At 32.3% G+C, this 10,847-nt stretch overlaps 1 protein-coding gene across 1 annotated transcript in view; it reads left to right on the top strand.

Moving 5' to 3' along the window:
• The window catches only part of LOC108770715 (probable multidrug resistance-associated protein lethal(2)03659), a 45,250-nt gene extending 38,032 nt beyond the window's left edge, over positions 1-7,218 (top strand). The window contains 6 exon segments of the mRNA XM_018522422.1: positions 5,230-5,329; positions 5,926-6,051; positions 6,053-6,122; positions 6,125-6,193; positions 6,196-6,615; positions 7,075-7,218. Of these exon segments, the coding sequence (XP_018377924.1) occupies positions 5,230-5,329; positions 5,926-6,051; positions 6,053-6,122; positions 6,125-6,193; positions 6,196-6,615; positions 7,075-7,218 (929 nt within the window).
• Positions 7,219-10,847: the final 3,629 nt, after the last annotated feature.

Raw genomic sequence — 10,847 nt, 5'->3', positions numbered from 1 at the left:
GGAAGTATGCTGCACGCGTTCCCGGCGGTCCCTCCCAACGGCCAGCGCAGGACACCCGGAGGGGTTTTAGTGGGGGCGAGTCCCACATAACCCCGGGATCTCCCCCGGGATCCCAGGGTATGCGTAGGCATTTCCCCTCCGTAATCAAAAAAAAAAGGGCCCGGATGTTCGGGCGCGATCCGGGGTTGCGCCCAAACATCCGGGCCCTAGTTATAAGCGATCTAGAAAATTTACAATAAGAGAACATTTATTAAAATTAAGAAAGCGATGAAATAAAAATTGAAACATGCTAATATGAGCCGACACGGAAGATTGGTGTGCATAGACTTCGTTATCGGTTAATAATCCATATCAATCACAAACGTTTCAATCCTTGGTTCGGATTTTCTTTACAAAGTAAAGAAATGTATAAATTGTAAATTCCTTTACAAGTAATCATTTACTGTACATTGTAAAACCGCCGTTCAGTTAATCTTTTTTATTAATACAATTGAAAGTATATGAGAACGACGTAAGTATAGAGAAAGCTACGAAAATTGTATTCCAAAATATGTCACTGAATTAATTTTGCTACTTGACTTTAAAATATACTATTATAATTGTCATTGATTCATTGGCAAAATCATTACTTCCAAGAAGTACTTAGAAAAGTAGACCTCGGAAACTTTTTTAGTGCAAACTGCAGCGTAGTACACGTAATAGTACCGATCTGGCAAAGTTGGGTCATCAAATACTTCATTAGTAATTTTAACGCGAAGTATAAGGCTGAGACGAACGAGGTGACGATCTACATCACCTTCCTGATCATTACCAACGTCATCGTCACTATGTTGTTACACCATTCTTTCATGCAATCGTTGCATGTGACGTGAGGATACATATTGCCTACAGTTATCTTCTCTATCGGAAGGTAATAATGCGATTTATGTAACTAGTGAGCAAAGTTGAGAACTTACCTTAAAAAAATAATGTGTTACCGTCACAAGTTATTCATTTTAAAAAGCAACGTGTTACTGTTACCTTTACTTTAAAATGTAACGGATCTTTATTTTTCGGGAAATTGTTGAATTTAGCTCTCTCACGTACGAAATTGATAAAATTAAACTTTATATGACGCGTTTTTGCACAAAAAATAACCAAATCTGGCAATAACAATCCAAGAGTTAAATTCAATAATTACCGAATTTAATTTAAACATTAATGTCATTATTAAAAATGTATTTTAAGATTCATTTCCAGTACTGAAAATAGTATATGGAAAATCGGGGAACCATGAATCAGAATGTATCATGGGTCATCGACTGTTTAACATAATCTGGAACGTTTAAATTAATATTACTGATACAATACGACTATTACTTCATTGCATATACTTTATAGCAGTAATAGATGGCAGTAAATAAATTCCATTGTATCGTGAATAAATTCCATTGTATCGAAAAACATCGATTATTAATGGTTTTCGTAATCCACACACACACGCACGCACGCACACGCACACACAATAATAACTTTTTAACTTCATAAAAATGTTTTAATATTGTTTTTATAGGAGAAGATACATGTATGGAAATAAGATGCAAGTTTGTGCGCATTTTTCTCATCTTACTACCATTAATAATCTAACATTTATTTTTTATAGTTTTCTATTAAATGTATAATTAAATGTATAAATGGGTTACCATATGTCATACATTAAATATTCATAATGAAACGAGACAATACAGAAAATATATGTACTAAAAGGGCAGTTTATACTTCTAAGCAATTAATTTTATTTTATCATAAATTTTTTATATTATATTAATGATTATTTCTCATCTCTGTTTTCTTGTAATTTTCTATTGCATTATTTAAAAATTATTAGTTGTAATTATATTTTATTGTATTAGTAATTATGCTGAGAATGTGTAAGTAAACTGAAAATACTTTTCAAATTTCGTCAACATTATTTCTTCCATAATCCAATTTTATGTATGGCTTGTGGTATCTCGGTTATGGGACACCATGGATTATTTCTTAAAAAATGTTTTTATTTTTTTCTTAAAAATGAATAAATATTTACTAAATATACTTATTAACACTTGAACGCCACCGTGGGTTACGGTAACCCAGTCCGTTTGAAAAAACGCGTGGAACTTATGAACGATCACAAGTGTGGAGTGGAAACAAGGGAGGGGGGGGGGGAACTTTCACTACAAATTCCCCGCCTGGCAATCTCAGCGTGCACGAACCAGTCGAGATAGAACGCCATGAACTTACTGTGTGGATTACGCTCACCCTGTGTGGTTATGACGTTTTTTTATTTCGAAATCAAATTATAAGTAAATATACAAACAAGATTGCGAATTCAAATCGAAGAATTCATGAAACACACAGATATTCCAGAAAATCAAGATCCGCGCGATATATTAACTGTAAACAAAATAGAAAAACAAAGAACATGTTCATTCTGTCCAGGGGCAGATAAGAAAACTTATTACATATGCTTGCAGTGCCAACAGCCAATGTGTAGGGAACATGTCGCAAGAATTTGTTCCACGCAAATCAATGAATAATTTCATTTGTATATTTAGATGACATATAATAAAGACTTTTGCACTAACTTTATCATATTACTTGAAAATCACCCATATTCAACCTCGTCGAATAAATATATTTTTTAGGATAATTCGTAATAATGTATTTTTTTTCTTAAAAAAAAATACAACTTAATATGTTTCGATTTCTGTAAATTAAAACCTTGTATCATTTTTTTGGAAAATAACTAAGAATTGGAAAGAGTAAGTGCACTAGGAGTCAGGCGCAGAAGACGTCGCGCAAATAATACATTTATAAAGAGTGAAACTTCTTTATTCAATAAACGCGCGCGCTTACATAACTAATTTATTTAAAAAACAACAAATATTTTTTTAATTTTCTTTCTTCCTTTTTTTCAAAATATCTTGGTTTTCGGAAGTTTTATGATATTCTTATCTATATATTCTTTTTCCTTACTGTTGTATTGATTAAAAAAAAAAAGAAGTTAAAATTGATGCATTAGATTTCGACATAAAAGCAAAAGAAGACTCCAGGGTTACCGTAACCCATGTGTAATCAGATGGCAAAAATAGTGTAGTGTTTAAGGGTTAAATAATAAGTAATAATAAGGCTCCACAAGTATAAAACAATTTAGAATAAATGAAAGGCGAAGAACCAGTAATTTAACAAAAAATTTTAATTTAATACTTAAAAATAATTACAAATACGTTTCAACACCGATCGGGTCATTCTCAATGTACAGTAACTAAATTATTGTCGAAAATATATATAGTTAACAGTATTCTTCATGTCCTGTGTTATAATATTGCCAGCTAATAAATTGAAAATCGTTGAAAATTCTCGACAGTAAAACTGTAATAATCTTATTAGAAAAGAATTCAAAAATGTATGAATAAAAACACAAAGAGATGGAGATCCACATCGAGGCCACAAAGTTAATAACATAAAATAGACCAACCTTCGTTGATTCTAGTAAAATTGTAATAGTTTAAAAGTAATCGATAACAAAGGAGAATTTTATCGATTATTTTAGACTATTACAGTTTTACTGCCGAGAATCAACAAACAGTTGGTCTATTTTATGTTATTAACTTTGTGACCACGATGTGAATCTCCATCTTTTTGAGTTTTTATTCATACATTCTCGAATTCTTTTCTAATAAGATTATTACGATTTTACTACCGAAAATTTTCAAATATGTCTAATTTATTAACTGGCAACATTATAACACAGGACATGAAGAATACTGTGAACTATATAGATTTTCGATAATAATTTAGTTACCGTACATTGAGAATGACCCAATCGATGTCGAAATATATGTGTAATTATTTTTATGTGTTAAATTAAAATTTTTTATTACATTACTAGCTCTTCGCCCTTCATTTATTCTAAATTGTTTTATACTTATTAAATTTTTAAATATGCATTATGCTTTAATTATTAAAAAAAAATAATACAAAAAATTGTATAGTTAGATGTACTTAATTCTAAGAGTTTGAATATTTGAAATTGTATAATAAAAAGTTCGTAAATGCAATAAATACAATTATAAAATGTTAAATTGCTTATTTTTATTTATTTATTTTTACTTAAAAAATAAGAAATTTAACATTTTATAATTGTATTTATTGCATTTAGGAACTTTTTATTATAGATAAAACAATATTAAACTGTAAATATATATTTGTATATTTAAACAAGCATTAAAAAAATTTTTGAGTATTTCACTCATTTGTTATAACAAAGATACAATTTGGGTTGATAGAAGTACACTTCTAGAGGCACAAAAGCGAAACATCTTTCAGCGCCAGCAGTCGAAATATGATTCAATCCAACTTATCCAATAAAAATTAAAAAATAACGTTACAGACAGAAAAAAGTAACGATTGTTAAAAAAAAAGTAATGAGAAAAATGACATACGGTATGCGATTTTTCGACACCAACGCATCGGGACGTGTGCTCAATCGCTTCTCCAAGGACATGGGCCTCGTAGACGAGATATTGCTCGCTTCGCTTATCGACAGCATTCAGATAGGTCTATCACTACTGGGTATTGTCGTCATAGTCGCCATATCAAATGTGTGGTTGCTGATATATCTACCCCAGTAGCACGTGTTGATATACGTTTCCTAAACGCTTGTAGAACATTAGATACGGCTAAGAAACGTGTGTAAAACGTATATGATCCAATAGGTGTTACCTGGGTACGGTGCTTATTGGCATTGCCTTTTATTACATGAGAATCTTCTATCTGTCCACCAGTCGTAGTATTAAGCGTCTCAAGGGCATCGGTAAGTATTTTGGTTCTTCTTTCTAGACAGCTTTTTCGATAAAATAAGAATAGATTCAATCGCAGACTTTGAAATCTGAATTGATGAATTTTTAATTCTATGAGTAAACTGACTGGAATTTCTACTCCTTCCTCAGCTTAATCGTCGATTTTCACTCATCTAAGTACGACTCTTCAAGGACTACCGACGATCCACGCTTTTGGAGCGGTAGCTCCTCACGAAGGAGTTTGATGATCACCGGGATATTCATTCTTCCGCATGGTGCATCTTTATTGCATCTTCGCACGCCTTTGACTTATGGCTGAATACTTTCTGCGTACTGTACATTACTATGGTCATACACTAAACTTCCTCATGCAGAACTACAGTCGCGGTTTGAACGGCGCATACGTGGGCGATCACGCAGAGTACCAACCTCATTCGGTGGTTTCAGTGGGGCATGCGCCAAAGCGCCGAGATGGAAAACCATATGGAGCGTATCCTTGAGTACAGGTACTCGCCTCTTCTTTGAATATCTTGATATTAGTAAATATAGATAGTAAATATAGATTCTTAATGTTTTGACACATTCAAATTCTGTGCATACATGAAACCTTAGTTCTTAGAGCGATGAATTTGTAAATCTTGGATCTATGATTACGTTCTTTAATTTATAATTTTTTTAATAGTGACGTTTCCGTACATTTTTTTTATCTATATAGGCATTCAAATTTATAAGTTTCATACACTGAAAAAATTTTCTGGTTGAAAATGGACGAATCAGAAATTTCTGGTTAAATTTATTAGAATTCTAGTTGAGATAACCGGAATTCTGATTGATACTATATTTCTGGTAAAATCTACTAGAATTCTTATTTTTACCAGAATAATTATTATATATTAATCAAAATTCTAGTTATTTTAACTAGAATTCTAACAGACATAACCAGAAAATTCTGATTCGTCCATTTTCTACCAGAATTACTGTTTAATCCAACCAGACCATTTTTCTCAGTGTAAATAACAATAAATATGGAGTCTTTCTCTTTCATTCCAGTCTCTTTAAATTAAAACCGCATTCCCTACTTCGATACCTTCCAGCAAAATAGCGAATCCCATCTCAAGAGTGTCCCTGATAGGAAACCTAAATCTGAATGGCCGCAAGAAAGCCAGATTGAATTCAAGAACACGTTCCTGCGTTATCCGCCATTGGAACCTCCAGAGCTTAAAAATCTGTTTCGTTATCTTTCCATGGGAAAAAATCGGCATTGTTGACAGAACCGGCGTCGACAAATTATCTCTTTTATGATTTAGGCGCTCTTCCACCTGGTCGATGTGGATGGTCTGATTAAGATCGACAAAGTCGATACGAGCCAGACATTGGCTTGCATAATTTGCGTTCTAGGATCAACATCATCCCGCGGGAACCGTTTCTGTTCTCCGGCAGCCTGAGACGGAACCTCGATCCGTTTGACTCATATATGGACGAATCACTATGGCGAGCTCTTGAAGAGGTCGAGTTGAAGGAGATGGGCTTGGGAGCCCACATCAATGAGGGCGGCTCCAATCTTAGCGTCGGCCAATGGCAATTGGTCTGCTTGGTACGAGCTATTGTGAGGAACTATCCAATACTCGTGCTAGACGAGGCGACCGCGAATGTGGACCCGCGAACAGACGAACTCATCCAGACAACTACCAGGAAAAAATTCGAGAAGTGTACAGTGCTAACAATTGCTCATCGACTCAACACCGTTATGGACAGCGATCGTATCTTGGTGATGGATGTCGGAAACGTGGTGGTGAGTCAATTTTCTTTTATTTTGTCTTTTTATGAATTTTATGATTAGAGCGACCCATCGAATGAATTTAAGTAGGTCACAAAATCTTTCCTTACTGTGGTTGTGGAAAGTCAATGTAACTATGAATTTATCGGTTATTCTTGTGACATATTTTATACTTCTTGTTCCAGATTATGAAATTTATTTACAATCTTTTAAAGCAACATAAATTATATCTGGATTTATATAAATATTTTATTGTATGAGAATCCTGCGAATATATCCTTTGATCATTTTTGTATTGTTTCATTAGAGTTTTTGTTGAGTAAGCCACTTATTAGTTGATACAGAATTATAAAATCTTTGACTATATAACTAATACTGATTACTGATTAAGAAAATGCTTCATTTCTTTGTTATTTATAACAGTCTCGGTATAAACTATCTCTTAAACTGCGAACTTTTATATATCGTACGCAGGAATTCGATCATCCTCACATGCTGCTGCAAAAAGACACGGGTTACCTGAAGAGCATGGTGCAGGAGACCGGCAAGGCGATGGCGGAGGTTCTGGCTTCCATCGCCCATAACTGTTATCGGAATCGTGGATTTACGGCGTTTTGATGTATCCACGGAGTTAACTTTTTGCAATTGCGTCTGATGAACCCCATGATTAGGTCATGAAGATTCCGACAGTTTTTGCAATTATTAGGCCATATTCTGTGATTTTAAAAACAAGAAGAAAAATGGAACGCGCAGTCTGAGAATTTAGAAAATTCATAATCGTCTACTCTCTCACATATTTATCACGTATTCTACATTTTGTTCGCATTGAAATTTTATTTTATTCTATAAATTTTTTTTCTAAAAAATTTATTTAATTCTATAAAATTATAGGACGTCATAGTTTAGGATATTAATGCAAATGAAATTTAAAACTAATTAAGTGTTAATTAAGCGAGATACATAAAGTAAATCAAGGAATGGTCAGAATTCAGAAAATTCGAAGCAAATTTGAAAATACAAAAGAAAACTGCACATAAATAAATAAGAAGGATAAAGATTATATCAGATTTACGATCTCGGGAATGCCGATAGAGTATTAGAGTATTCAGAACTGGCGAAAATGCGTTGGGGGCACATTATAAATTAATAATCGTTCTACTGAAAGCTGTACAGTTCCATCTAGTTAATCTTTCATTTTAATAATCACGGGTTCTCTGCTTCTTTGATGCGCGATTATCGCCAGTTCAGCTAACAATCAGAAAATTTGAAAAACTCGCATGGATCACGGTGCAACTGTTGTTACAGTATTATTACATTGCATGATACATTATTTTTATATCAGTCTAGACCTAGATATTTCATCAAGAAGTGTGAAACTTAGCCTGTTGGATTATTTTTACCTCTTATCGTGAGTAAATTAATATGAACGCGTTTAAGGAAGAATTTTTTTTATATACATATATAGATACTTATAATATATGTGTATATATTGTTACGCTCGCATGTTTCGCATGGAGGACACGTTAATCTCGCATTGAAATAAATGTGCACAACAGTACAACGGGAATGAAAACTTTATTGAGAAATGACAGAAGTGTTAAAAAGCTCAGAACTGTAGAATGTATTATGGAATTATTCAGAATAAATTTCGATCGAAATTAATTATTCCCTTTTTTAAACACAATAGAAATCTAAAGAAAACGGAATAATTCCGATCCAAATTTATTCTGATTTGTTTTATATGATAGGAGCCCTGGACACAAAACCACTATGTTGTAGAGAGATCCTCTTTGGTCTGATTTCTTGGCGATCGATAACAGGTGGACTGAAGTACGGGAGAGACTTCGGCGCAATATAAATACATATATTTTTTTAGAGATAAGTTTGTCGCAGAAATATGCGAGTTAAACATAGATGATTAGAGCATAGATAAATGAAATACAAAAATAAAAAAAGTACAGCAGAGGAAAAATGGAGAATGTAAATGTAGAGAGAAAGCAGGCCTGATTTTTGTCGCTGCACATTAAAATTTTCTGTCTTACTGTCTTCAAATTTTAAATATCTATTTTATTTTAAGTATGTATATTGTACTAGTATAGCAACAAAAAAAGATCTAAATTGTCGAATTTTTATGTTCTTTTTCGAAGAATTTTAATTTCTAAGAACTTAAATTCTAAGAGATCTAAAAAAAACGAATTTTTTCCTATATATAAATTTAAGGAAATTTTGATATCGTTTTCCTATATTGTATATTTAAGGAAATTTTGATATCGTTGTACATTTAAAATCTTGAAATTCTATATTTTAATTTAAAAAATTAACTAAATAACATCTCTTGAATTTAAAAAATTGCAATTTAGTTAATTTAATTCGATTTTGAAGAGATTATTCTCAAGAATATTGATAATCGTTATAGCTAGAATTGACGGGTCGGGAGAATTGTATTTAGCATATAGGTAGTATAGAAGGTAGATTTTTATACTCATTGTAAATATTCTGATAAATACATGTAAAGAGTGTAAAGGAAAGAACGAACCACATCAACAGCGGGTCTATAATTCGTATATTCTTATTGCCTTGCTTTGTCGAAGCAACAGTGCATATCTGTGGATATTTGTAAGTGCATAAAATATAATATATTATTTTATCAGCAACATGGAATCATTGTCGATAAATTATCCTTAAATAATTTATCCTTAAATTAAAATTATTCGAAATGTATACTTATAATTCATTTAATCAATTTTATAATATTTTTTAGAAAGAAATCGCAAAAAGTTTCTGGAAATGATTGGAATTTACAAAATTCTTGTCTTATGTACATATAGTTGTATGTAATATATGTCAATTTTTTATACTATTTTATATTTACATTTTTTATATTTTCTATCTATATATAATTATATAAGATATATTTTTTCCCGGATTGTGCGTATAACTTCAATATATAAAATATATTATTAAAGTTATCAGCTTCAACTCAAGTCGACACGTGTCGTTAGAAGCCATTTGAGTAAAAAGCATCCATTAAACGCATTTTCCTAGTATAAAGACATAATGTTGTAAGTATAGTTATGTATATAATCGTTTATCCCTGATAATAACATATGAATAAATATTCCGCGAAAAGAAATGCAATCTAATCTAGATTATCTGTGTGCTCATTCTGTCGTTCAATACTTGTTGGTTGAACGGCATTTAATATACGTTATATCTCCCAGTGTACATATCTTGCAGTGTAGTTCTCACAACGTTTTTAGAGAAACTGCGAAAACTATTTCTGAAAATCTTACAAAAAATATTAAAACGTGTTTGTGTCTCGAGCAGCAAGAACTAATTCAGTTAAAATATTAGCCGACCACTCGGAAACTATGACAGAGACACTAGAAAGAACGCTGGCACCATTAATGATCATCGGCGGGTTCTGCAATTTGGGCATGTTCGAATATCCTGTTGGACAACTTAGGATATATATTTCTTGCGTGTATGTTTTGGTCAAATGGAGCTTGCTTATATACTTTATTTACTATCCAAAATTCATCATGTATTTACAGATGACTGGTAGAATATACATTTCTGTTACCGTACCGCTTGCCACCATTATATTAATTCTCATTAGTTTCCGTCGTTTTAAGGTAAAAATTTAAAATGTACTCCCGGCCACTATATACTAATACTTGATCTTTTAATATTACTTGTCATTTGTTTAATAGTATTTTTAAATGAGTGCATTAAAAGAGTCTTAAATTCACAATTATAGGCAAACACAAATTTATGAAAAATATTTATAAAAGGCTTTCGATACCTTCAACACCATGACCTAAAATCAGTCAAACTCAAGCTATGCAGTCTATCTTATTCGGCCTTCTCGCTAAAATGTTCGTTCCTTACAAATCGCACGCAGCAAGTCCTCATATAATCTTTTTCCGCTTTCCTCCTCTCCTCGTGTCATTCTCTCTGGAATACTCTAGGGTTCCATTCTCGTAGTTTTACTTTTAATATTATTGTCTCTGGTTTGTCTAACGTTTCTCTGTCCTCCGATCTCTTCATTTATGCAGACGATGTAATTCTTCTCAAATCCTTTCATCCATTCGATGCCTTAGTAGATTGTTCTGTTTTAAATAAAGATCTAAAATCTATTGCCGAATAAACAATTCAAGTAGTGAAATATACAATATATATATATATACAGGGTGTCTCAAAAAATGTTACTGAAACACAGTGGGGACATAGATTGGATCAAGGGG

This window comes from Trachymyrmex cornetzi, unplaced genomic scaffold (genome assembly GCF_001594075.2).
Source record: "Trachymyrmex cornetzi isolate Tcor2-1 unplaced genomic scaffold, Tcor1.1 scaffold131, whole genome shotgun sequence".
Taxonomy (NCBI): domain Eukaryota; kingdom Metazoa; phylum Arthropoda; class Insecta; order Hymenoptera; family Formicidae; genus Trachymyrmex; species Trachymyrmex cornetzi.
The sequence above is the reverse complement of the archived record's forward strand: the minus strand, read 5'-3'. Positions and strand labels throughout refer to the sequence as shown.